Source organism: Perna viridis, chromosome 12 (assembly GCF_037379345.1).
Source record: "Perna viridis isolate PV_CMFRI_1.1 ecotype Kerala chromosome 12, ASM3737934v1, whole genome shotgun sequence".
Taxonomy (NCBI): domain Eukaryota; kingdom Metazoa; phylum Mollusca; class Bivalvia; order Mytilida; family Mytilidae; genus Perna; species Perna viridis.
Window position 1 is genome coordinate 6,678,403 of NC_142456.1, and position 26,794 is coordinate 6,705,196.

The 26,794-nt window shown below is 31.5% G+C and overlaps 2 protein-coding genes across 6 annotated transcripts in view; one reads left to right on the forward strand and one right to left on the reverse strand.

Moving 5' to 3' along the window:
* Window positions 1-26,794, forward strand: part of LOC148601004 (arf-GAP with coiled-coil, ANK repeat and PH domain-containing protein 2-like) — a 79,370-nt gene that overhangs the window by 23,129 nt on the left and 29,447 nt on the right. For 3 of the 5 annotated variants that reach the window (XM_088555435.1, XM_088555436.1, XM_088555439.1), the window contains exons 5-11: window positions 1,058-1,075; window positions 4,101-4,154; window positions 5,475-5,533; window positions 8,214-8,397; window positions 9,083-9,127; window positions 9,545-9,640; window positions 10,996-11,070. In XM_088555435.1, coding sequence (XP_088411561.1) covers window positions 1,058-1,075; window positions 4,101-4,154; window positions 5,475-5,533; window positions 8,214-8,397; window positions 9,083-9,127; window positions 9,545-9,640; window positions 10,996-11,070 — 531 coding nt within the window. The remainder of the gene's footprint in view (window positions 1-1,057; window positions 1,076-4,100; window positions 4,155-5,474; window positions 5,534-8,213; window positions 8,398-9,082; window positions 9,128-9,544; window positions 9,641-10,995; window positions 11,071-26,794) is intronic. The other 2 variants (XM_088555438.1, XM_088555440.1) reach the window with 1 other exon arrangement.
* On the reverse strand, window positions 13,419-24,185 carry LOC148601005 (uncharacterized). The gene is made up of 2 exons (XM_088555441.1): window positions 24,107-24,185; window positions 13,419-16,485 (listed from the first exon to the last, which is right to left on the reverse strand). Exon 2 carries the CDS (start codon window positions 16,476-16,478, stop codon window positions 14,313-14,315), a length of 2,166 nt encoding a protein of 721 aa, XP_088411567.1. The 5' UTR covers window positions 16,479-16,485; window positions 24,107-24,185; the 3' UTR covers window positions 13,419-14,312.

Consider the following 26,794-nt stretch of genomic DNA (forward strand, 5'->3'; position numbering starts at 1 on the left):
ATCAAGATTTATTCACTCTTTGGCTCTCATGATTCAAAATATTCACCCTCTCCAATTACTTATTCTGTTGTTACAATAATTAGATAAGAATTATATGTTGCCAGGGATATAGTTATAGTCCTTTCATCAGTGAACATTCTATGATAAACAACCTTCAATGCATTTGTATCAAACTTGATGCCTACTTATACTCCAAGTCACCTCAGATTGTTTGCGTTTTTTTGCGTTTATTTTTGTAATTACTCGACGGTTCCTTTCAAAAACTTGCCATTTTATTCATGTCGTTCTGTACTACGATTCCCTTACAATTATTTTTCGTTCTTACCTCCGAGATTGAAAAAATTCAAAATTTATTTTTCCTACGAGAATTTTGCATTGAATGTATTGTTTATCCGCCATCTTGTTTCTATTGATATTTTGAAATGTTCCCTATTATCTCACAATTATAGGCCATTCAAAGTTCTTTTTTTTTTTCTCTGGACATTTTTATGAAATTGCAGTGGGAGAGGGAGGTACTTTAAAGATTGTCCAAAAAAAAAAAAAAACCTAAGAGGGAGGTTTTCTTTTTTTTAAATTTTTATTAAAACAGTGATGAAAATAAATAACAAGCACCATTATAGGAGATAAGGGAGTACCTGTTAACCAAGAAATTTTCCTACCGCACAATAAGTAGGTGGTATAGTGGAATCACCTTTCCCATCTGTAAGCTCATCCTTCTGTCATTTTGTCCATCTTATTTTCTTTGCAATTATCTCGTCTCCTGTTAGATGAATTGCTTTTAAATTTGGTACATGTATGTGGCTTTATTTTGATCGGGTATATATGTATGTAGTAAGCAATTTTGGTTGCTCTGTAATATCAACTTCCTGTATAAGTGGGGTTATACCTAGTAAGACAACATGTGCAACTATGTAATTTTAAGTTGAGTCAAGCAAGATCCCTATCCGTTTTCAAATAACAGGCAAATTTTCACATGATAAGCAGGATGCCCTTATTCCTAGAGAGAATTTATTTCAACAATTACTAATTCACATATACTTGATGTATGTAAATATAGGATGACACGAAAGTTTCAGTGAGTATACTGCATCCTGATTCCATTCCAGTTTATTTTTAAAAAATTTTATTCCGTGGCTGGTTTTATTTTTTTCAGCTTCTTATTATTATAAACCCATTTTAACCCTTTTTGATTGACTTAGTATGAAGTTTTCTCAATCATTTTGTATGTTAAAATTGCAAATGGTGATGATACTTAAGTACAAGTGTTCTGAAGAATCAGGCAAACTTAAAAAATCAGAGATACATGTATGCACCATAAAAACCTACCTGAAAATGTAATGTCATTCAAGGAAATTTTCTTTATTTGACATTAAAAGTACTTGATCTCAGCACAATTGGAAATACTCAGAAATTTTTCATTAGTTTGTTAGGGTCTCACTAACCACTTCTAATGTTTCCATTACTTTACATGTTAAAAAAGTAATTTTCAAAGTTTCACTGTGAATTCCCAGGACAAATGACATCTTAAAGTTGCATACCGTTGTGAAGCTTGGGAAATAAAGCTTCCAAAATCATTATGCTAATGGTACAATGATTGTAGAAATTCTTCACAATATTTACTTGAATAAATAATACTGAAAATCCATATTTTTACCTTTCCTGCTAACTGACAGCGTTGAGGCAAATTACTCACACATGTAAATAATATTCATACATGTTTGTAGTTAATTACATATATGATTTTAAAGTACACATTCTCAGCTTTATTTTGACTACTTTTAATCATAATACACACATATAATGCACATACAATGCATATGTCTAGGTTCAGTGTGTTTTTTGTACTACATAGGGGAGTGGCCGTTTGACCCAGAAGTGGTTAGTGAGGTTTTTATAGATTTATTTGCCCCTAAAATATTCATTTTCAGGTCATTTCAATGGAATTATTACTCATTTTACAATAATGATATATGAAATCATGCCTTGGTTCAGATGGTATGAGTAGTCAAATTACACTATCAAAGTGGTGGGTTATTTTCTACCAGATTTCAGCCACTGCCTGATTCTTACAGATACTGACACTTAATAGGACAATTATTTCATATTTTTGGTGTAGCTTTCTCAGATCTGCATGATATTATTTATCTTGTCATCCATGTAAAAGCATTTTTAATTATGATAATAAATCTTGTGTCCATATTTTTGTGCATTTGTTTTAAACTGTTTTAGGTATAATATGCATGAAAAATTAATTTGAACTTTCCTTTTCTATCTATTGATAAGTTCTAGACCTTTATTCTGGTTTAACAATATACATGTACATTAAATTATATACCTAACTATGGAGTGGGTGTGTCCTCCTCCTTAAACCTTTATGAACTACACTTTGTTATACTGTAAACCGTGAAATATTCGCAGCAGTTTTATCTTTACTATTTTCACACCAAGATTTGAACATGATAATTAAGCCGTTGCAAATATTTTCTTCACAGAACATTACAGTACAATTTGATTGAAGATCACAAATTAAAAACTGCACAAAAGCAGACATAGCAGAAACTGTGAAAAAATACGGTGTGACAATTGCAGTTTACAGTAGCTTATCTTTACCAGGCATCAATATTTTATTCGTACTCTTTGTGCACCACCAACTCAGCTGCCTGCAATTAAGCATGCTAACCATTTCACCTTCAATTCTCTTTAAAACAATTACAGTAAATAATATAGTTAACTTCAAGGAGTATGATTTGTCTTCCCTTGATTAAATGACAATCATATTATGAACTTCCTTAGGTATTTAACTGAACAATTAATGAAGAGATTTTAACTTTCTATGAAACATTGATTGGAATACCTATGAAATGATATAAGGTTGTTAGTTGCCCATTTAACTACCTAAGATAAATCATCAGGTAATGGTCATTCAGTCTCAGGAAGATCCAACTGTTTTCCTTGAATTTTACTATATTATTCGCTGTAATGAATTAAATGTGATATTCAGTAGAACGGTAGTTACCTTTTTGATATTGATACATATACTGAAAATATGTTGAATTACTAGATGAGTCCAGAGGGCTGATTTCAATACGAAAATAGTTATTATGTGTAATTGTTCTGTTTATCAATATCCATTTTAATTCTAAAAAAAAATTGCAGTTAAATTTACTTCACAGAATTAAAAGTTTACCTCAGGTTAGAGAAATCTGTCTTCTAAACTGAATATAAATAGGTTATTTATGTACTCATGTGGTTCTATTATAAAGTCAGTGATTTTGTTGTGTCTATGAATTAGCAGATTTATATCTTCGATTTGTATTCCTAGTTATGTATATGTGCCTGGAATTTGTATATTTGTCTCTATTTTTACATAATCATCTGTGCTTTATATCTTCATATTATGATCAAATGTGCTGGGTATTTTTTTATATAAAATTCGTACTTATTACATGTGAAGTAGATATATTGTTATACCCCAACTCAGTGAATGGGTAGTATGTTGGAATCACTTTATCTGTTCATTATTCTGTTGGTTCCTTTGGCTATCTGAATTTTGTCACAATAATCTCAGTGACTAATGAATGGATTTATTTCGAATTTGAGGTATAGCTTCATATAGATAGGGTATACATTATAAGTCATGATTTTTGGTGCTTATGGATATCAACTTTATGTTTTGTGGGATTTTGCCACTTTTCACTATATGAAGTGATAGAGAAATTTTTGTCAAAAAAATCTCTGATCACAATGAATGAATTGATTTTAATTTGATGTATAGCTTTAAATAGATAGGGCATATGCTGTAAGCCATTTTTGATGATTTTGGATGTCATATGTTTTGTGGGATTTTGTGACTTTCCACTTTATGAATATTGTCAAAAAAATCATCCCAGTGGATGGATTGATTTCAAATTTGGTATGTAGCTTCATATAGATTGTTCATATATTGTTAGTGATTTTTGTTGCTGCACAATATCAACTTCCTATACAAGTGGGGTCATGCTTAGCACAACGACATGTGCAACTTCATGTTTTTTTTACTTAGTTTTGTACTAGTATCTAAATGGATATTCCATGGTGTACATATTTTACCTATTTTTCAGAACTGTCTGTCGAAGTTTGCAAGAGAATTGTCTGAACTCCTGAACTATTTTACAGTAAGTTTTCTATACATTTATAAGTACAGATCATTATAAGAATAAGGTATGCTCTTTGTAACAGCGTAACATAAAATTTATTACTGGAATTTACCAAATTCATTTACTACCCATCAGAAACAATCCCAGTAGACCCTTTTATGCTATTTTCTGAGTAGATTCAGCTAGAACTTCCCCAAGGTAAATGCTTAACTTTTCAGTGAAAGCAAAACCAAGTGACCAGAACAGTGCAAAGAAAACAAATAAGTTATAGAAAGTGGGAAAAAATACAAATAAAACTTGTTTTAAATTGGCAACCTTTGCCCAGTTCAAAGTTGAATTTTTTCTCAAATCCTTGAGTTTTTCCTCAAATGTCCAATTTCAAGCAATCTGATTGGTCAAAATTTCAGTTGAGGAAATATTTGAGGAAGTTCTCAACAGATTTTTATATGAAACCCAGGTCTGGTATCTATAGAACATGAAAACTTTTGTTTTTTTACAAGGTATACTAGAATGGTCAACTAAGGTAAAAAAAAGTGCTATCTTTTCTGTCAGAAACTGAAGTAGTATATACTTAAACATATTAATTTTCGTGGTGTACTAATTTTTGCTGTTTTTACGGTTGCTTCAAGAACGCAAAAATATCTTCACATTACCAAATTCTTTGACGATTATAATCCTGGTTTCCACAATTCTGAATAGAAACATCATTTTGTGTAAGGGTTGTATCATTCAATGCAATCAAGTATGAATTTATACTAAGTCTATTATAAAAACATATACGGTAAAACCATGATCTTGTTTTCATTATGATTTGGCCATAGAGTACCTGTCACATCAAAGAACAAAATGTAAGTGTCAAACACACACCACAGGTAATCACCGATAAAAGGTTACCATTAAATACACCTAATAATACCGTTAAAATAATCCCTGCAATTAGCTACGGCTTGGGCAGTTCAATGAGTTCTTTTTGGTTTTAGAAGAATAAATATACACCGTTAGATTAAAATGGCCATAGGAAACTATATATGTGGACTTGTCAATGTCATATTAATGGCTGTCATTAATTTATTGGAATATTAACGGTGAAATAGCTGATCAAAAGAGGAATCGCACACTGGCGAGACTATTGAAAAACTTTATTTTCTTTAACCTTGAAAACCGCAAAAACTAATACCCGCAAACATGTTGACTTTTCAGAAACCGGGAAAATTAGCTGCCGCAAAAATTAATATGTTTACAGTTCTTCATGAATGATATTTTAAAGAAAAAATGTGTGATGTCATCATGAGAAATGTCCCTCATTTGAAGTTCTTTTTATTTGTTTATTTTTTTCAGATACTGATGGACCAGGCTAATAGATCTGTTTGCCAGAATATCCAGAAGTTCATAAAAAAGTATGAATTTACACCAGACACTTTGTTCTAAATTCTGAGCATGTAATAATTTTAACTCTTTAAGAATTTTTATAGGAAAGTATTCAATTTATGTCACTGAAAATTGTTGCATTTCCCTAGCTGAAATACTGACAGGCCTTGCTCAGTTTGGAAGAATGCCAATATTTAGTGAATGTGCAGAAGTCCATATAGATATCATTAGATTATAGAATGTACTGTATATATAATGCAAAGTGCTAATTTAATACACAATCTAAATAGTTTTTGTCTCAAAAGTACAACAACTATATTACAACCTATGATTTGTTATGTGGTCTGTAGCTGTGATGTGAAATTTGTGGGCTTGACATACATGTATCCCCTCTTGTCTGATGTATATAAATATTGCTACTTATATAAGGATTAACAGGATCCTGTATTTAGATTAGTAGTAATTATATGTTTGTTTTCTGTACAAATCTTACATCTAAAAACACTTGTGAAAAAAGGAAACTGAAATAGGGAAATATTTTTTTCAGTGTTTTATTTTTTTTCCTCACTGAGGAATAATCTGTACTATTTACTGAGAGGATTGTTGCTTTACTTGGATTATACTTTCACTTTTTGATTGTCTTGTATGGTGCTGCAAATTTGAGGTTGGAGAATTGTTTATCAAGTACATACAGGTACATGTAGCTGGTTTTATTGCAATTTGAATTGAACTGAAACCACTTTCAATACAAACTTGAGGAAGCTTCTTAGTATTTGAACAGTTTTTTTTTAGATGTTATTCTGCCCTACCAGTACTATATTACGGTGTTTACCCCTTAAACACCTGTGTGATCTTTTAGACACAGTCTTTCATTCTTGAATATTTGTCAGTTATGATGATCTAAGGCTCTACATTTTACATATTCAGACTTGAAAGAAAGTCGTTAAGATCACATACATGTAGTTAATAAATAAGGACATGCATTAATACTTACATGTATTGCAGAATTCCACTAAGGGTTTTTATCACCAAAAGTTACAGTCTCCACGCAGCAGCAGATGTTCGCTTTCTCTTTTACTATCTGCTGCAGACAGGCCTTTCGAAATTTTTAGGCATTATTCAAATCATACATTTGACAATAGGATAATGTCACATAAAATCGTCCACCTTTTTTCAACTTTGCAAGAATCTTGCATTTTCTGAGTGAATTATGAATGTCAGATGCTGTTCGGGAGCTTGTAGAAGTTTGCCTTGATTTTCATTGATAGTGGTATCAGTTCAATTCATTTTGCCGTAAAGTACAATGTGACTTAACTAAAAAAGTACATGCAAAGAGATCCTGGTGTTTCCCCCTATAAATTTCTATGAGTTGTTTTACAGATCATCATTGTGAACGTTAAGCCACCTACCTTTTGCCCTAATTTAGTAAAAAAAAAATTTAGGACTAATGAAATTTCAGGAAATTTTATTTACTTATAAAAGTAAAAATGCTGAAAAAATAGTTTATTTCTAAAGAAACTTTGTACATTTTGTCAAGATAAGTTTATGAACATGCCCATACAATTTAAGATTAATTTGGTTTTCATACCAGCTAAATTATGAAAATGTCTCTTTTGACACAAGCATGATACCATGACTAAATTTATGAACAATTCAAATCTATTCTCCACTCCTTTCTGTTTATACTACTGGTGCCAGTTTTTTGGCATAAACTGGACCTATTCTACTGGTGCCAGTTTTTTTGGCATAAACTGGACCCATACTACTGGTGCCAGTTTTTTGGCATAAACTGGATCCATACTATTGTTGACTTAGTTTTTTGGTATAAACTGAACCCTGACTACTGTTGACTCAGTTTGTTTGGCATAAACTGGACCCATACTACTGTTGACAAAGTTTTTTTGGCATAAACTGGACCCATACTACTGTTGACTCAGTTTTTTTGGGCATAAACTGGATCCATACTACTGTTGACTTGGTTTTTTTTTACATAAACTGGACCCATACTACTGTTGACTCAGTTTTTGGGCATAAACTGGACCCATACTAATGGTGCCAGTTTTTTTGGCATAAACTGAACCCATACTACTGGTGCCAGTTTTTTTGGCATAAACTGGACCCATACTACTGGTGCCAGTTTTTTTGACATAAACTGAACCCATACTACTGGTGCCAGTTTTTTGGCATAAAGTGGACCCATACTACTGTTGACTCAGGTTTTTTGTGGTAATATATTTTTGATTATTTATTTGTTTTTCATTTGCTTTTTTTTTTTTGTTTTTTTTTGCTAAATTGAAGCTGCTATGATCTTGATGTACATGAATATTTATCAGGTGGCAATGTGTTGTAATACTTCACACAATTTGTTGCTGAGGGTATAATATCTTTTTACATGTCTGTCCGCCTGTCAGTTTGTCAGTCTGCTTTTTGTCATCAAAACTTTTCTGAACAGAATTTTTTGAAACTTGGTATGTGGTAAGGATGCAAAATTTTGTTGTTTTTTTTAACTGGGGAATTTTTGTTGTTACAATCAGGGTGTTGATAGAAAGTAACTTAACATTTAGGATGTTTCTTGTCCATGTTTTCCATCTTCCCAGTTGGTTTGATAAGAATTATTCGGTAGCTTTAATTTCATACAAAATATGAACATTAACTAATAATTTAAAATGCTGTGATTATTGCGTTAAATGAACATTTGTTGTGTTTCAGTGACATTAGGAAAGTCAAAGATGCTAGAAAGGATTTTGAAAAGATAAGTGATGATTTGGACTCTGCTCTAAGCCGTAATGCTAATGTGCCTAAAAATAAAGTGTCTGAGTGTGAAGAAGCTAAGAATATTCTGACCGCTAAAAGATCCTGCTTTGCTCATGCTTCTCTTGACTATGTCTTTCAGGTAAGAGTTGGTTAATTATATTTCCCCTCTAAAAGAGGGGGGTGTACCAATATTTTACCCTTGTCAATCCATCTGTTTGTCACATCCTTTTCATTACAGTCTTTTTTTTTTCAACTGAGTAACACAGCGACTTGATTGTGTATAGGGATTTCATTGCAGGTTTTGATGACTACAGCTACTGGATTGACTGTTTAGCTAAGAGTCTATAAAAAAATATTTTTGAATAGTCATCTAACATTTGACTGTTTTGTTGAATATTGTTTTTTTATTATTTTGTTAAATTGCAAAAGTTTCCTCCCACAAATATGGAAGGGTTGAAATGTCTGTATTGCTATCACAAAATAAAAGCAGACTTTGTGAAAAATATTTATGCTGTTAAGGAAATTGACCCAGAATTTTAATATATAAACATTTTCTTTTTTTTGCATGATTCTCAGGTGAGCCTTTACTTGCAATGAAAATACAGTTGTTCATGTGAAAACTTCAATGAACAGAGAAAATTTCAAAATTCATGAAATTTGATACACATGTACATGTATAAAACTTCCTTCATAAAAATGAAAAGAAATATAAAACTTGAGCTAAATGAACAAAGCCATAAGAAAGTACATTCCTTAGGGCTATTTACTATTTTAGGAAACATGTTTTTCCTGTATAAAGTTTCATGATTATGCTTTTTTTTCAGATTAATGTACTTCACTCAAAGAAACGATTTGATATTTTAGAAACTGTAAGTTTATAATTAGAGTTATTTCCCTTTGATTGATATGCTAAGAGAAGATGGCTGCATACATGTATATAGAATAGATTTTATACATGTATTTCTAAAAACGAATTTTTAGATTATTGAGATTTTAACTAATTTTAACTGAACAAGATCTTGTAAAAATTCTTTTGTTGCTATCATGTCTATATAAAGCTAGAAATTCAGACTAGAAGGGGACCACAACCCTTCTAATTGTACCTTGTCTATTTTAACTTTGTAAACTGATATCCTTTATGAAACCAAATCCTCTGTCCATTTGCCCTGTCTTTCATAATTATACTAGAATCCTTGTACAACACATTAAATTTAATTTGATCAAAATCAGTGGGGGATACAAACAATCTTTTCAATTTCAATAGTATTTAATTTCTCTGTTTTCAGATGTTATCATTTATGCATGCCTACAACACATATTTCCATCAAGGACATGATTTGTTTAAGGAATTTGAACCAGATATGAAGAATATTACATCTCAAGTAAGTTGTTGTAGTTATAATGTATCACTCCTATGCTAGATGTAAAAATAATTTTCATTGGTTGATACTATGTGTATGTAATTTCCATGAATAAGAATTGGTAAGAATTTGATGTTACAGAAAAAAAGTGTCATTGTATGTACATGTAACCAAAAAGACAAAAAACAAATCATATAAATGGAACTTTACATGCAGTTCATGTGACTTCCTTGTGAAATTGACTTGTCATTATAATTTTCAAATCAACTCTATCAAAAGATTTATTTGTTCAATTCTGGTAAATGATTGACAGGCATACATTTCCAAAAAATCACCCTAATTTATTTAGACATCAGTGAAGGGTATAGTATATTTAAGTATGGTTGTTTTTAACAAGGGCTTGTGTGAAATCACATGAAAATCAGGGGATAAAAAGGTTTTCCAGTGAATATATTCTTTATGCAATTGTGTAAGTATGTAAAATCAGAAAAAAAAACATAGGGGAGTTGAAATTTACCAGACAATTAAAAATTTCAGGAGAAAAAGACCAAATCCAAGGGTCATTAGTCAGTAAAAAAATATCAGATTTAAATGGAATGCAAACAGAAATGTTGTACCATACAGTTCTTTGTTTACTTACACCATGAAAAAAATAAAAATTGGAATACATGAATGCTTGAAGTTATGAGTTAATTTATAATGAGAATGGATATGGTGAATATGCCAAAGAGTCAACAACCCCACCAGGATGAGAAATGTCATCTCTAGGCTCATGGGTCTTCAGTGAACAACAAGAAAACCCTCGCAACCTCAGGCAGGCTGCAGATGGTCCAAAAACATCATTATACAAGACTACAGCGAAATAGTTGCCCTCATAGACTCACACAGTATAAATGAAACTTAAAAGTGAGAATGAATCAAGACACATAAAGACCAGAAATTCCTGACTTGAGATGGCACAAAATATGTGGCTGGGTTAAAGTACTTCGGCGTGATCACAACCCTCCCCCTTCTAAACCTGGCCACTGTAGATAAAATATTACACAATTAACACACACCTAAGAATTAATTCATAAAGGTCTGACTCCCTCTTTAAAACGGAAATAAAGAATCAGATTACTGGGAAAGTACTTATATTCGTGGGTATCGATTTTTGTGGTTTAGGGGAAAAGTAAAAGTTCGTGGATTATTGAATTCGTGGTTTTGATAATCCTGTTATACAATTTAAAGTAAATAATCCTTTTCATTGGGAACCATATTTTGTGGTTTATCTTATCCACGAAATCCATGAAAATTGGTACCCCACAAACAATAGTACTTTCACAGTATATTGAACGTTAACATCTTTTTATAATGTTGGACATTATAATTGATAGGTTGACGAGCTAAGAATCAAAGCCACACAGGACAGGAAAGATATGGAGGATAGACACAATCTTGTTCAGAAAAAAGTAAGTTGAGTGAAAAATGGGGAGGGACTTCTACATAATGGCTGTGGAGTCTAGGCTCGTCCATTATCAAGTATATTTTTCTGGTAAGAATTAACGATAGAATATAAATCTTGGACAGGTTTTAGAAGAAATGCTTCACTTCTCAAGTTTTTCCTCTGATCTTTGATTTTAAGCAGTCTGATTGTTCAAAATTTGATATTGACGAAGAACTCAATTTGAGGTATTTTTACGAACTATGCCGTGTTGATTGAGTGGTATACATTAAAGAAATATCATATAAATCAAGAAGAGCCAAAACAATGTTTTTTAATGCATCTTTTTAAAACAAGACTTTGCCTTTGACAGTACGCCTAGCAAAAAAAAACTGATACCAAATGTTCATGCCTTTATATTTTTAGTTATTTTCATGAAATCTCAGTAAAAGTAAAATAATATATGTTAATAAATATGTAATTTCATATTGGCCCTGTCATAGGTTTGAGGTCTGTCATATTGGTCGAGGCGGTCGTATTGGTCCCGAGGCATTGCCGTGGGCCAATATGATTGATCGAAACCTTTAATAGTGCCAATATGAAATTACATATTTATTGACAATTTTATTAACCAACTCAACTAGATGATTTATAGAACAGTTGTTATCGTGTTTTACTAAGAACATGTAGGTTTATTTGCATTATTCAGTCTTAAATATCCTTTTTGTATAAAATGGAAGATTTGTTTTGTGTTTCTGCAGCTTTTAGTCCTGGTGATCAAAGTTCATGAAATCCAATTCTAACTCAAAATGGTTGTGTCAAACGACCGGAAGTTATGATGCCATATTGGCCTCTTTTAGATGCCTGGTTTGAATTCATATCAATTGGTCAGTTTTTGACATATTTTAATGTATTTTGGGTAGTTAGTTAATAACAGCTTGTAAAATAAAAGTGTGAATATCTATGGGTTACTTTTATTTCCTGTAATCTCTGAAGCATGAATATAGTTAATATTAAAAATTGATACATCATACGTGAAACTTTATTTAAAAAAAATAGTTTGAACTTATGAAAATACTGTAGAACATATTAATTTTCACGTACTAATTATTGCTATTATTGTGGTTGACACAAAACTCAAAAACATCACTCACAAAATTGATTTTGAACGCTATTTAAGGTTAATCATTTTTTGTGAAATTTACAAACTGCCAAAATTAATATGTTTCCAGCACAGCAGTGTTGAAATGCATGAAATACCTGCAAATAATTGAAGTCGGTGTGGTCTCCTTGGTAACATATCTGTTAGCTCATATTTGATTATCATTAACTGTATTTTTCATACCATTCCTCCGGAGGTGAGGGGTATTCTGTTTTTATCCTTATCTATGCATATTTCTGTTGTTTTTTTTTTTTTGTTACAAATTTCTCTGCAATATCATGACACAAGCTTGATAAAGATGGGGCCTATTGTTTGATTTAATTTTGGACTTAGGTGACAACAACTTATTATTTGTAGTCATGGTTTAAATTTTTCTACCATATACTAAATTTCAGGTTTGGGATTGTCACGTTTGAGTATTGAATGACAGAATCCAGTTGTTATTTATCTTTTTTACCCCAGCTTTATAAGCAGGAGATATTTAATGATTATGATGTCAGTCTATTTGTTTTTCTATCCTCAGTTCAAATCTGCAGCAACTCTCAAAATTGATGAAACTCTTCCTGTCTGGTCTTTGTCCCTTGATTGAGATCTTTTGATTTCTGCTAGAATCTTGGTTCCATTGATTACTCCTTCACACATTTTTATCACATGATGCCACAGTGCATCTCCTATTTTGTTTTCCCATCTGAATGACTTTTGAGGGGAATGAGCCCTGCTCACAGTTAATCTAGTTCATTGAAGGAAACCATCATCTTATATATAAAACGAAATTTGGTGATTGTTGTTACTTTTTAAGGTAAGAATAAGTATTATTGATTTGTTTTTTTTTACATCTTGTATTCTAGCTTCAGTTATGTTGATTTTTTTCCTTTTTATTGTACAAACTGCAACTGTAAGATTATATCCATTTACACTTCTGGTCTATTTTCATTGATATTTGGATTTTAGAATAGGTGTATTGTCACATGGAAATTTTAGGATTTTTTTTTTTTTTGTTAAATGGTGACTTAGTTTTACTTCCACTTTCAAAATGTTGTTTTCAGTTTTATGGTTTCAGTTTATGGAAGTCATTTACAGTAAATGATTTTTAGGGAAATTTTATGTCTCCTTGGAAATTAGAATTGTTTGTATGAGATCATGTAAATTGGTGCCAACAGCATATCAGAGTAGTGTTCTGTCAGTTAATTGTTGCTATATGTAAATAAGTATACTTCAGTAATTTTGTTTTATTTATGTACAAATTAAAATATATCACAAAGAAAATTTGTGATAAAGATTACATGAATACAAATTTACTATGAATAAAAATACTACAAACAATTCTCACTCTATACTAACTAGAGCTAGATTTAACTATGACATTGTTTACAAATTTTATTTAAAAATAGAGTTTGGTAAAATGAGTATTCTGACTTCCTTTTTCAATGACACCTTATGCCTGAAGTTACATCTATGCATTGAAAATAGCAGTCAAAGGTAACATTTTGAAATAGATATTTTAAGTGATGTTCAAGATAAGAATCATGCATAAACAGAAAATAGGTGGTGCATGCATATTTTATAATTCTATAGAAATAACTTGACAATAAAGGCATTGATAAACTTTGAATCAAGAGAAAAATAGTGTCTTACTTAGGAGCTGAAATGCTTCAGGTATGCCAGAAAAATTAGATATTAAACAATAAAAGAATTGGTGACATATTAGAATTACAAGCAAAGAATTACCTTTTGTATAGTTTTAAAATGGAACAATACTAGTAGATATTGTAGGAATCAACAAAGATATCTACAGATCTGTTTTAAACAAACAGTACCTTCCTGATGTTCCCAATGCTTTCATACAGTTTTTCGGAATATTTAATTTAAGAATGTTCTCTTAGCTGTTAAAATTGTACTTGTCATTACCAGTATACTGATAAGCTACATGATGGAGTTAATTCTTCTCTCCGCATAATTTACTACTCATAACTATTGACATAGTGTCATAGGTGAAGTCCAGTAGATCACTTATATGTTTATTTTACCTTCATTTCATTAGATTAAAATAGGTGCATGAATTCAATTTACTAATATTCTATTATGGCTACAGTCTTGTCACAACCCTACTAGCCTTGAATGACTGGGGGCAATGTTGAACTTGTCTTCTTTCCCTTCCTCCCTCTTCTTTTTCTCTTACAAACTCTCTTCCCATTTGTTCCTACAGTACATCGTTTTACTCGTCTAGGGCATATCTTTTTGCCATTTGCATCAACAATGCACCTCCTTTTGGATTTATTATTTTTTCGTTTGGACCTGTCAAGTTTATTTTTCCTTTTCCTTTTCTTTTTATTTCTGTTCTTTTTGTTTTTGTTTTTGTTTTTCTTCTTCTTCTTTTTGTTTTTCTTGCTTTTCTTTGGTTTTCCACTATTTTTGTCTTCCTTGTCATCTTTGCTTGCTAAATTGTTTACAGGAGCTACTACATTGACAGTGACAGTTCTTACTGTTTGTGGATCTGTTTTAACTGGAGTTATCTCTCCTTGACCACCATTGTTTTGATTTGGACTTTTCTCATTTTGATTTCTGTTGTTTTCATTTGGACTTTCACTTTTGTTATTTTGAACTGGAGATTTCTCCTTGTCTTCAACTGGGGCTACCTTAGTTTCAGCAAATTCAGAATCATCAAGACTTGTTATCTCTTTTCCTTCAACATCCTTAGGTGCTGCACAGGTCAATGGTTCATAAATGTAAAAAGTAATATCAGAAGATTTCATCCAGTCTTTTAGCCAAGTAAGTCTTTTGTCACAAGTCCATGGGTTGCCATCCAAGAACATTTTTTTGACATTGGGAAGTAATTGTTTTAGATTTGATGGCAGACTTTCTAGCTCATTATACTGAAGAGAAAATGTGTTTGTGTCTATCATTTCAGGTGCATTCCGTCTTTCAGCCAACTCCATGAATGACTTCACAATCCCTAGACTGTTCATCATATTAATACTTTCCACTGTTGATAATGTTGATATAAAATTTGAGGGTATTCTTGTTGTTAATGCATTCAGATAAGAAAGACTGATTTCATTTAACTTTGGTAAGTCTTTCATTGCTCCATCTTCAATCACTTCGATTGGATTATTGGACAGTTTGAGAGACTCAAGGCTTGGGATGTTGGTGAAGGAACCAGAGGTCACAACCTTTAGCTTATTGGCATTTAAGTTAATGCTTTTTAACACAGGCATTTCATCCCATGCTCCTTCTGAAATTCTTTCCACCATATTTGTATCTAGTGTTAGCAGCTCTAGTTTAGAGTTTATAGGAAAGTTTCTTCTTCCAATTTCGTAAATCTCATTATGATCGAGATAAATTTTGTTGAGGTTTCTTGGCAGCAACCTTGGAACAGCTTTTAGCTTGTTGTAGCTTAGCCATATTTCCATGATTCTTTCCAGGTTTCCAAATGCTTTCTCTTCAACTTGAGTGATTTCATTATTGTTTAAGGTGACCAAACGTAAATTGGTAATATTTTCAAAGTTTTTAGCCATGATTTGTGTAAGCTTGTTATTCCCAAGTCTATAATCAGCCACAGATGCTGGCATTTTGCCAGGTACTTCTTCAAGTTGACAGTTTGTGAAGTCTACAAGCTGGAGAATCTTGGATGCAAATTCTAGCTCTGGTAATCTTACTATAGGATTTGAGTTTAAGTTTAGATATCTTAATCGTTTCAAATTAGCAAATGCTTTTGATGATATTCTTGTGATCTTGTTTTGACTGAGATCTAACATTTGTAGTTGAGTGTTTGATTCAAAATTGTCATCTTCAATTGCTTCAATTTCATTTGAAGCTAGGTTAATGGTATGTAATGATTGAGCATCATTTAGCATTGTTCCGATCCTTCTCAGCTTGGTAGTCTGTATAGACAACATTCTAAGATACCCCATTCCAAGAAGTGCATCATCATGAATCCATCTGATTGGGTTATTGGACAGATCAATACTCATCAAAGACGGCAGATTGATAAACGACCTTTCCATGACCTCACTAATTCCATTTCCGGACATACGGATAGTTTGAAGTGACGGAAGTTCCTGGAAACTGTTGCTTGATAGTTCTGTAAGTTGGTTATTAGAAACATCCATTATTGTTATGGTAGTTGGGAAGTTCTTTGGAACATCTCTAATCCCCATACCCAGACAATTGGCCATTCCATTGTCACATGACGTACATTCTGCGGGGCATGATTGACCATTGCACAACAAAGGTAAAAGGACCAGGAGGATTATAGGTTCAATATTCAGTATCATCTTGAATCTGTAATAGAAAGATCAGTTTTAATTACAGATATTGACAGAGTTCCCTAAAAATGTTGGTCCTGTCAATCATAAATATTGTCATCACTTGACGTCCCTCATCGTCATTTGTTGTCATTAACAATTTCTCAAAACTCTTCACCTCTGACGCTACTATGAATGTTCCTTAGGGTGTTCAAATAGAAATGATGTGGGGATTTTTGATCCGTCAATAAACATGGCAGCCGTTACTAAAATAAGAACATCGGGGTCAGACAAAAGTTTTTTCATACATATATATATCGGGTTTAGCCAAATTCTAACAAGGGTGAAAATGTTCAGTATGATCTATCTGTGGTCAAATTTTTGTATTAATCTGTAAAGCCATGTTGGAGTTATTACCATTTTTTTTACACTTTTTTAGCTCACCTGACCATAGACCATGCAAGCTGTTGCCATCACTTGGCATCCGTCATGGTGATGTCGATTACAATTTCTTCAAACTTTTTTTCCTCTGAAACTACTGAATGGATTTGGATGAAACTTCTGACTGATTAAAAGTAGTCAGCTCTCTGTGGTCCAATTTTGGTGAAAATCGGCTGAACCATGTTGGAGTTATTGCCCTTTTTGTACTTTTTTGGATGTTTTTGATGTTATTACTTACAAAAATTGTCTCCTCAGAGACTAATTTACAGAATTCAATGAAAGTTGGTATTTTTGTTTTTTAAACAAAATAAACGTTTTTCTTGATCTGTTAAAAAACGTGGCTGCAGTTACTAAAATATAGCAAAGGGGTCAGACAGCAGATTTTTCCATATATCTCCAAAATTATTATGTTTAACCAAATTATGACATGGGTAAAAGTATTCAGCATGATGAGATCTATCTATGGTCAAATTTTGATGAAAATCTGTTGACCCATGTTTGAGTTATTGTTTCTGGCTATTTTTGATGTTATTACTTTCAAAAATCTTCTGCTCAAAGACTACAGTACAGAATTCAATGAAAGTTGTAATTTTTGTTTTTTAGGGTATCCTTAACAAATTGACCATATGGATTCTTAATCTGTTAAATAAACATGGCTACTGTTACCAAAAATAGAACATAGGGGTCAGACAGCAGATTTTTTAATGTATCTTCAAACTGTTTGGTTCACCAATATCTTTCTATTGCTAAAATGATCCTTAATATTAAAAGGCCTATAAAAATGTCTCTCCGCGATCAAAGCTGTCAGAGGACTCCATCTAAAAGGTATTGCCCTTGAGAGGTGAAAAATGACTTTTTTTTACAGTTTTCAGCCAATATCTTGAAAACTATGATAATAGAGTGAAACTCTCAGTTGCTGAAATGATTCTTATTACAAGGCCTACAAAAGTCTCCAGGGCTCAAAATTGTCTGACGACTCCATGTAAGAGGTATTGCCCTGGAAAGGCAAAAAATTATGTTTTTAGCAGATTTCAGCCAATATATTGAAAACTATAATAGATAGAATGAAACTTTCAGTTGATGAAATGATCTTTATGATAAGTCCTACCAAAGTCTTCGTTGAGGCGAAATTGTCGGACAACTCCTTGTTAGAGTAATTGCCCTTGAAAGGCAAAAATTTAACAAAGTGAGCGATTCAGGCTCCTGGGAGCCTCTTTTAGCTATTTTTATTGACATTACTTCAACAAATTTCTCCTCAAAAACTACTTGACAGAATTTAATGAAAATTGATTGTACCTTAGGTATTATCACTGGGAATTTTTATCCGAGGAAAACATGGCTGCTTTTATAAAAATAAATTGTTGCTTATCGAGTAGATGAGCGATTCAGGCTCTTTAGAACCTCTTGTTATCTAATCTGATTCATTTCGTTTCTTTTTATTTCAAGATAATGAAAGACTTGAAATCTGCCAAAATAGCTGCAATAACTAAATTTTTCATCTGTTTGTTTGTTTTTTAATTTATGAATAATTTTCAGAGTAGCAAATTTTTAATTCAAATTATTATTAATGAAAATTTATTTTGAACGAAAAATAGTGAGGTCAATACTGCCTGTAAAAAGGTATGACGAAATGTTAGTTGTAATTTATCATCAGAACATACAAGCTGGTCCATATTATAGAGAAACAAGTTGGAATGTCCTGATTAATTTTTCCTCCATTTTGTTTATTACTTTTATTATAAAGCAATCTGTAGTCAAGTACATATATTCGTATTAATATCAATTATGTTTACACAATACAGGATTTTTTGATCAGATTACTTTTGACAGACAATCATTTTACATGTAAATATTGGGGCTTAGATATCAAAATATCTGTATGAACTTAGGCTGACCCAAAACATATTGTACAAGATAGTGTAAACAACAGAATTCTTCATTGATATAACACCAACTCATGCTTTCAGACAAATAAACATCTTATCAAGTTATGACAGTTGTAAATTAAATAATTTAGAAAGCTTAAGAGATGTAGCAAGTACCCAATGACTAAGATTCACCTTTCACTTAGATTTGTATCATTTTAGTGGGTGATGAAATATGTCTGTCTGTCATAAGTATCTTTTCTAGCAAAAAGTCTAAATCATCAAATTTGTAACTAGGTCCCCTATACCTTGACCAATTTCTGTGTCCGCTTATATAGCTACTTACCATTATTAAAAGTTTTGAAAAAAATGACCTTAAAATGGTGGAGCTATCCTTGTTACAACCTACTATGTAAGATGGATAGACAGACAGACAGACAGATAGATGAGTCAAAAACATTATACTACTGCAACTTACTTATGTGTAGGATAATAAAATATCAATGTCATTACATTGAAAAAAAAAACATTTTTGATGTTTTTGTTTTGTTGAGACTTTCAGATGGTACACTGCACTGACTAATATTAATTTGGTTGATAAAGTTAACAGACAGAAGGGATGCTTCCTATTTGCCATCATATTCAGATTACTATAATGAAAAATGAATTATCAGCTTTTCATTAAAAAGCTCAGCTGTAACTTTTTTTTTAAAATCATTTACTTAATGTGTTTGTTTTTTTGTATTTATCATTGACAGCAAACTCATTTTTTTTTTTATTTCATGGCTTAATTGCCAAACCCAATTAAGAAAGATAAGAACCACACAAATTTGAAAGCTAAGGATTTCATCAACAGTGAAAAACGGTAACCACAAATAAGAGTACAAACAAGGCATTAGACAGACACAAAGTAGGTTATTGAGTTTAAAAACACATGAACTAATGAGTCTGTTTATAAAGAGTGCAACATTGCAACTTTTGAAATTAACTAAATGCTTCACAATTCAAAAATTAAATCAGTTTTGTTTTCTCCTCTAATACCCAGAAAAATCAAGGAAGATAAACATTTAAATTTGTATGTGATTATTTTGCAATATACCTGGAAAAAATGAGAAGTTGTGAGCAAATACCTACTACTGAAATAACTGTAAATCCCAACTTTAGAGTACGGTCAAATTAAAACTGAGTCACAAGTCCAAAATATGATTCATCTATATGGCAAAAATACAATTTATTTCAATATATCCAGTGATTGTGACAAGTAGTTGTAGAGAAAACTGTTATAAAAATAAGTAGGAACGATTTTGATGGACAGACAGACTGACGAGGGTAAAACAGTACTTCCTTCCCTCCTATGGAGTATGGGTATAAAATTATTTCTTCTACATGTTCCTACCAAAAGTCATCATGATAAAAAATTAATAGGAAAGATGTTGATGGATAGATAGACAGACGAGGGTAAAACTGATGGAGACCTTAAAAAAAGCGGGGGGTTATTTTAAATGTAATACATACTGCCAGTGATCTAGAAATTTTGAAATATTTTCCTTCCCAAGGAAAACTTTGGCATAGCAATTACTTTTCCTACAAAAGAAGCCACTTGTCACATACAGGTAACAGAAAATGGGAATTTTAGAGCCCTAGTTTAATACTGAGACCATTCTATATTTCGACTGATTCTTTTTTACTTGGATAAATGGTTATTAGCAGTAAAATCTTGTATAGGATTAATTTTAACAGAAATTGGTCAAAAGGGTAATTTTTGGGGGGGAAATGGGATCAGAACTATAAAATGTGGGCATGTTTGGATATTGTAAGCATGCTTGTTAAGGCTCTAAATATGTTATTCAGTAATATGATTTCTAGCATTCCTACTTATGCAAGAATTCCATTCTGTAAAAACTTATGAGAATCGCTGATGATAAAATTTATTTTCTATTGAATGATTGATTGTATGCACTGGTGACAGAATAGAAATAAAATTTGATTTTGAAAGAATGACTGCATTTTTAGCAAATATAAAGCCTCAATGTAGACTAAAAAGTCACTAAATCCCACAATCTGGTTTGAATTAGACCCCTAGTTGTTCCATGTAGTCAATACTTATAATATCTAACAACACTCCATTCTACTTTTTGTTTAGTTACCTTTTCAAAATCCTCATTTTTTTCTCCATCAGATAATGCTTTCAAAATCCTGAAATCTGATTGGTCTGTCAAAAAGGTCATCTGAACAGAAAGTAGAAGGAAGTGTTGTTTGATCCTACATGTAGTAACTGATTGGAGCAGTGAGTGGGTCTGATATTAACTGTTTTAAGTCCCAGAACATTTTGGAGTCATTTCCTAAGGATGAAGAGATAATCAAGACTAGACAGAAAAACCATGAACAGATGAAAAGGAATGAGCTAACCATAAGAATAAGTTATTATGCTCATATATTCATCACTTCAAACACTTTAAAATCGTTATTCCACGACCTTAATTCAAAAGCCATGAACTCGTACTAGACAATCAAGCAGGTTGGTTTGTTAATGTACCAGTTAAGTGCATTATCTTTGCAGATCTGGACTATTACCTGCCAAATACCTGCCAGATTTAATCAAAAGTACAGTCTATATTATCATAAATGCATCATCATGAATTAGTATTGCATTGTTTTCTTAGTAGGAAATTGCTCATAAATTTCCTTGGAATGATTTGTTTCACAGAAAAAGTGGTTTTTCTGGTTTTTATCTCTTAGTCATATTATTATGATTTAACCAATTCTTTACAATAAACTTTGTTATTTTCATGATAAACTTAGTTTCTTTGTACTTGTTCATTCTAAGGTAAATTTAGTTTCTGTTTTTTTTTCTGTTTCCTGTCTGTCTGTTTATCAGTCATTCTGCTATTTTTTATAATTCAGAAAAGTCATTTGTTAACTTTTTTCCCCTTTTTATTGTGGGATTACTTAGAAATATTCCAAAGATTACTAGTTAAGAGATATGTTGAAATAACAAGTATAAATCAATGGCTTTAAAACCTAAAACTTACCCTTTAATTTAACTAAAAGTATAAGTTATATTGTAAAACCTACAGAAATTGTCATGTGTGCAAAAGATTTTATACTTGTGTCTAATGAATTAAAGGAAAATGAGGACTTTATTATAGCAATTGATATCTATTAAATTTTCCAAAATCAGAAAAATGCATCAAGCACACCTTTTTGAAAGGCTTTGTTTTTTTTGCTTTTGATTCTATTTCTCAAGCAGTAGCTACATGTACATTTGGCCTGATGGTCTGTTTCTGGGTAGTTTATTATCATTTTTACATGTATAGTGTAACTAGAACATTCCATTACCTCTACAGTGATTTTTCCCCAGATTTTTTTGCTAACAGCTAATTTTGGTATCAAGTTGATTTTTTTGGTATGGCTGTATTTTAATTGGTTACAGATTAGTTTTGAACATTTTGATTTGCTTGCTTTTAGGGGCATTGAACAGTAAATTTCATGTGTACAATACTTTTCTGTAGGATATCTTTAGTATTCTTGTAATTTTACTTCTTTTGAACTACATGTACATTCAGGTTCAGGCAGGAATTTCATTTAAAATTTTCTACTGAATGTGCAGTTTAATGTTGAAGTCATTAAATGTATAGGTACAGAAATCTAAACAATCAGTTTAATTATATTTACATAAAATACACCTGTGTATACAGTTACATTACTTCCCCTAATGACATAATTCCCTTATGTAAACAAAAATCAAAGAAACTGATGACTTGGCTTAAAATAAATTTCTTTAATTAAAACACTTAAGTGCTGATTGAAAGGTTCCAGATTTGAATTTAGAATGAAATTGATCTTTTTTCAACCCTGCCCCAGAAAGTGTCAGAGAATTTTTGTTAAAATTATTTTTAACTTCTTGAAACTCATTCTCTCACTATAACAATCTTGACCTATTTGAACTTAGAAATTTTTAGATCATTTCATAGTCAACTGATCTGAATGTACCTATGTGAAGAATGAACTAAACAATGAAGAGCAAGGCAGGCTGTTAGCATTCAACTGTATTCCAAGTATGTAGGTCAAAGGTCAAGGTGATTATTATTTTGTGACCTCTCCTAAAATTGTATCTTATTTTGCAGTTTTGATACAAGTCTGTATTATAAAACCAATTACATTTCTACCATGTTATAAAGGTCAAGGTAAAGATTATTCCTGTCAACACTAAAATATTTGGTGATTCTCTTGTGGTCAATATACTCCCTAAAAACTGTTCAAAAGTATGAAAAATTTTGCGAAAAAAAGGGGGCATTGTTTAATATTTTCTCGTGTACATAATATGTTTAGTATTATGATGTTTCAAGTTCTACAGTTCAAATTTATGAAGAAAAGTTAATAGTCCTTTTTCATATTCCTGACTTTGGCTCCGTTTTTTTAATATTTTAATCAAAGGGGAATAACTTTTTACAAATTTATCATCTGACAGACTGGATTACTGTCAAATTGTTGTAATGAACAGTAATAGACTTCAAATTCAAATATTGAATTTATTAGAGCCACGGTAAGTACTTTGATACCTTTAAATTACTTTTTTCCAACCATTCAGGTACTTATCGAAGTGAAAATAGTCTAAGTTTCTAAGAAAAATGTTTACTGTTTTGCCTTTCCCCCAATGAGAGCGGCAACCAGGTTGTCAAGTGTTGGTGGGTTATGTCCCTTTGAAAAACTTGCTAAAATGGTTTGCATTCTGTAAGTATGAAAAAGGACTATTGAGACATAGGCACTGTTATCTTTCATACTTTAAAAGTAATTAAAATGGTGTAATTTAGAAATGTATGGTAAAAATTACGAAGAATATTATTATATACATGATATTCAAAAATTCTACTAAATAATATCCAGCTATAGTTTTTCAAAAAATTTTCAAAAAGTTAATTTATTTATTTGATGAACATTGTATGTTCTTCATACATGATATACATACATTCTACTAAATGATATCTAGGGAATAAGCTGTTTTTAAGATTCATGAGTTAATTTTTAATTAGTTTTTGATATAAGGTTAGGAGCCAAATGGTAGCATTGGCTGTTTAGCCCTCGTGCAAAGCTTACTTCCTGATATCTTGTATTTAAAAAATCAAAGTAAATACTCTGCAACCTCTTTAAAATCATATACCTCAGTAGAATTTATGTATCCTATTAGTTAAAACCAAAAAATAACCAAAAAATTGAAATGAATTATATTAAGCAAGACAATTTTCCTTTTTCCAGTTAAGTATTATCTTTAAACAAACAAAAAGAAGTTGATTCTGAAAAAAATACCAAATTAAAAAATTAAGACAATTTAATTTAATTATATTTTCTTACCTTTTAAATTAGTCAATAAATCCTCTCAGTTCACATGGTTTAGATACAGCTATCTGTAAGCTATGTAGAGTGAGTCAGTGAGAGTAGGTGTATGTTATGTGTACAATGTATTACCTCTGTAACCCTCTATTAAGGTACAATACTGATATTGTACCAGGGTTTTATGTACTAATTGTCCTGCAACTAATTTGATGTGAGGTGGTTATACAGATTACAATAACAATAGACTGGCTTTAGGTGGGACACAATCTTGATACTGTTATAATAAAAGTTGGTCTAGGGTTTTTTTTGGAAATTTTTTTTCAATTACACAAAACTTTTATCAGTATAAAAAGGGACTAAAAAGAGTATAAAAAAAAATACAAACTATCATTTGCAATTATATTTCTATTGAAACTTTGGTGTTCGTGGACTATTAGCATTGATTTTGATATGCTCATCTCTTTACAGTCCTGTTGTGTTACATGCATGTATTGCAGTATAAGTCTGTCTGTCTGTTCTACATCACACAGTAATTAGAAATGTTTTAAAGGACTTTAATAATGTTGTGATACAGCATTTGTCTTCATGGACAGAATTGTTGTTCACAGATATAGTGTATTTCATTTCAATGGTATTGGACTTCAAACATCAAAAAAGGGGGTGTCCATTTTTGTGCTTTTCATGCAGTTATTTATGATTGTAGGCTCATTAAGATTTTGAAGGTTTTATTTAACATACCTAGTGTATGCCCTATGTACAGTAGGTCTGTGTCTGCCTGGCACATGGTTGATTTCTGAGGCTGATTTATAAACTACTCCATCAAATCTCATGGAATTTCATTATATTGCTTTGGACCATGAAGTACAGGTCAGAATCCAATGATGTAATCAACACATTTTTGCTGGAAAACTTCATAAAGGTGTCTGGGAATTAAGCTTTGAATATTGCCTAATAATATCAGCTATGGTGTAATAACTTTAAAGTTCTTCATAACAAAGTAAAAATATAAATATAAAGAAAAATAATATTTTGTGGTTTAGTTCATTGTTAAGATAGAGTTACAAGGGAAATAAGGTTATAGCAGTAATCAAAAGAAAGTAATCTAGGGACAAGGACCAGACATGGAAAACAGACATACACAACAAAGAACATTAAGTAATTAAAATCATACATACAAAATAACAAAAGCAAATGAGGAACTCAGACCACTAAAAACTTGGAGCATGGACCAGGTGCACCGGTAGGGTAAGCGTCCTCTGCTGTCATAATGACAAGGGGACACCTTGCCAAATATATGACCATATAAAGACCAAAAAGTACAAATTTTGACAGAATATCTGAATATTGGTAAACTTAAAGAAATTTTTCTGTCCTTTTATTGCAAGAATTATCAGAAGTATTTATGTTTTCTCATTTCTGGTGGATTAAAGTCTGCAAATTCACAATAAAATATTTTAACACTTTATGATGAATTTTCAGTTGTATTTTAGGCCAGTTGGGCCCTTTATTGCCCCTTCTCCTTTATGCTAAATTATGGCAAAAAATGAGAAAATGATAGCCTAGCTAAATCCTTACACATTTAAATAAAATCTCCCTTTTTGGTTGTATAGATTATGCCCCTGAAATTTAACAACATATAACTAAACCCTTACACATTTAAATAAAATCCACTTTTTTGGTTGTATAGATTATGCCCCTGAAATTTAACAACATATATAATGTAGTTACACCATGTTTTCACTTCAGTTTGTTTTTTTAGTAGGAGAGTATAATCATCAAAAAATCTTTCCCCGAGTTCGAAGTTCATTTAAGTAGGACCATAAAATATCAGGCAGTGAGAACAAGGAAGATAGGTTTAAGTTGACTATAAAACAAAACATCAGGAAAAATGCTTGGCCTTCGCGTTTACAAAAATGAATGAATTCTTCACATGCTTGAATATTTCAATCTGAAGAGTGCACTTAAATTTTGAATTATCAGTCTGGATATTAATAGCATGATACATATACATGTAGTGGTTGTTAAGATTTCCGTTGTATTGTTACTCATGTACTTGAAACTTGAAAGGCCCTCATTGACTACTTCTTTCTGTTTGTTTTTTTGTTCTTGCTATCCAGTTTCTGGTTTTTTGAGATCATTTTCTGCTCTTATCTCTGTAATTACTACTCTAATTAAATCTGTTTACATGTATGTCTGGTAAAAAAAACCTTCAAAAGCATAGATCACTGAAATCTTCTCTTTTCCTTCAGCAAGGTTGAGTAACATAAGATCTTATGTCGATGCACAGGGATGTTAATTTTACTGTTTCTCATAGTTTTAAAGTGGGCAGATGAAAGTAAAATGCAGATTTTATAAATTTATTCAATGCTGTAGTATTTCTTATGGGGGAATTTTCTAATGCATATTTAGTCAGCTTGTGGTTTTATTGATGATGTTAATGTATTTCCTCCAGCTAAACTATAACTTTACCTTGACTATTATGACAAAGCTACAAAAGATTAAAGCAACATAATAGAAAATGTATAGAATTTATAGTAAGATGTCAGAGTTTATATTTAACTTGGTTGTGACTTGTAGTAAAACAGTACACTGTGTTTTTTTACCTGTTATGTAAGGTTCTCTCTGTGAAACAAGAACAGTGGTGGATCCAGAAATATTCTGGAAAAGGAGGGGGGTTCAACTGACATAGGGGAGTGGGCGACTGGC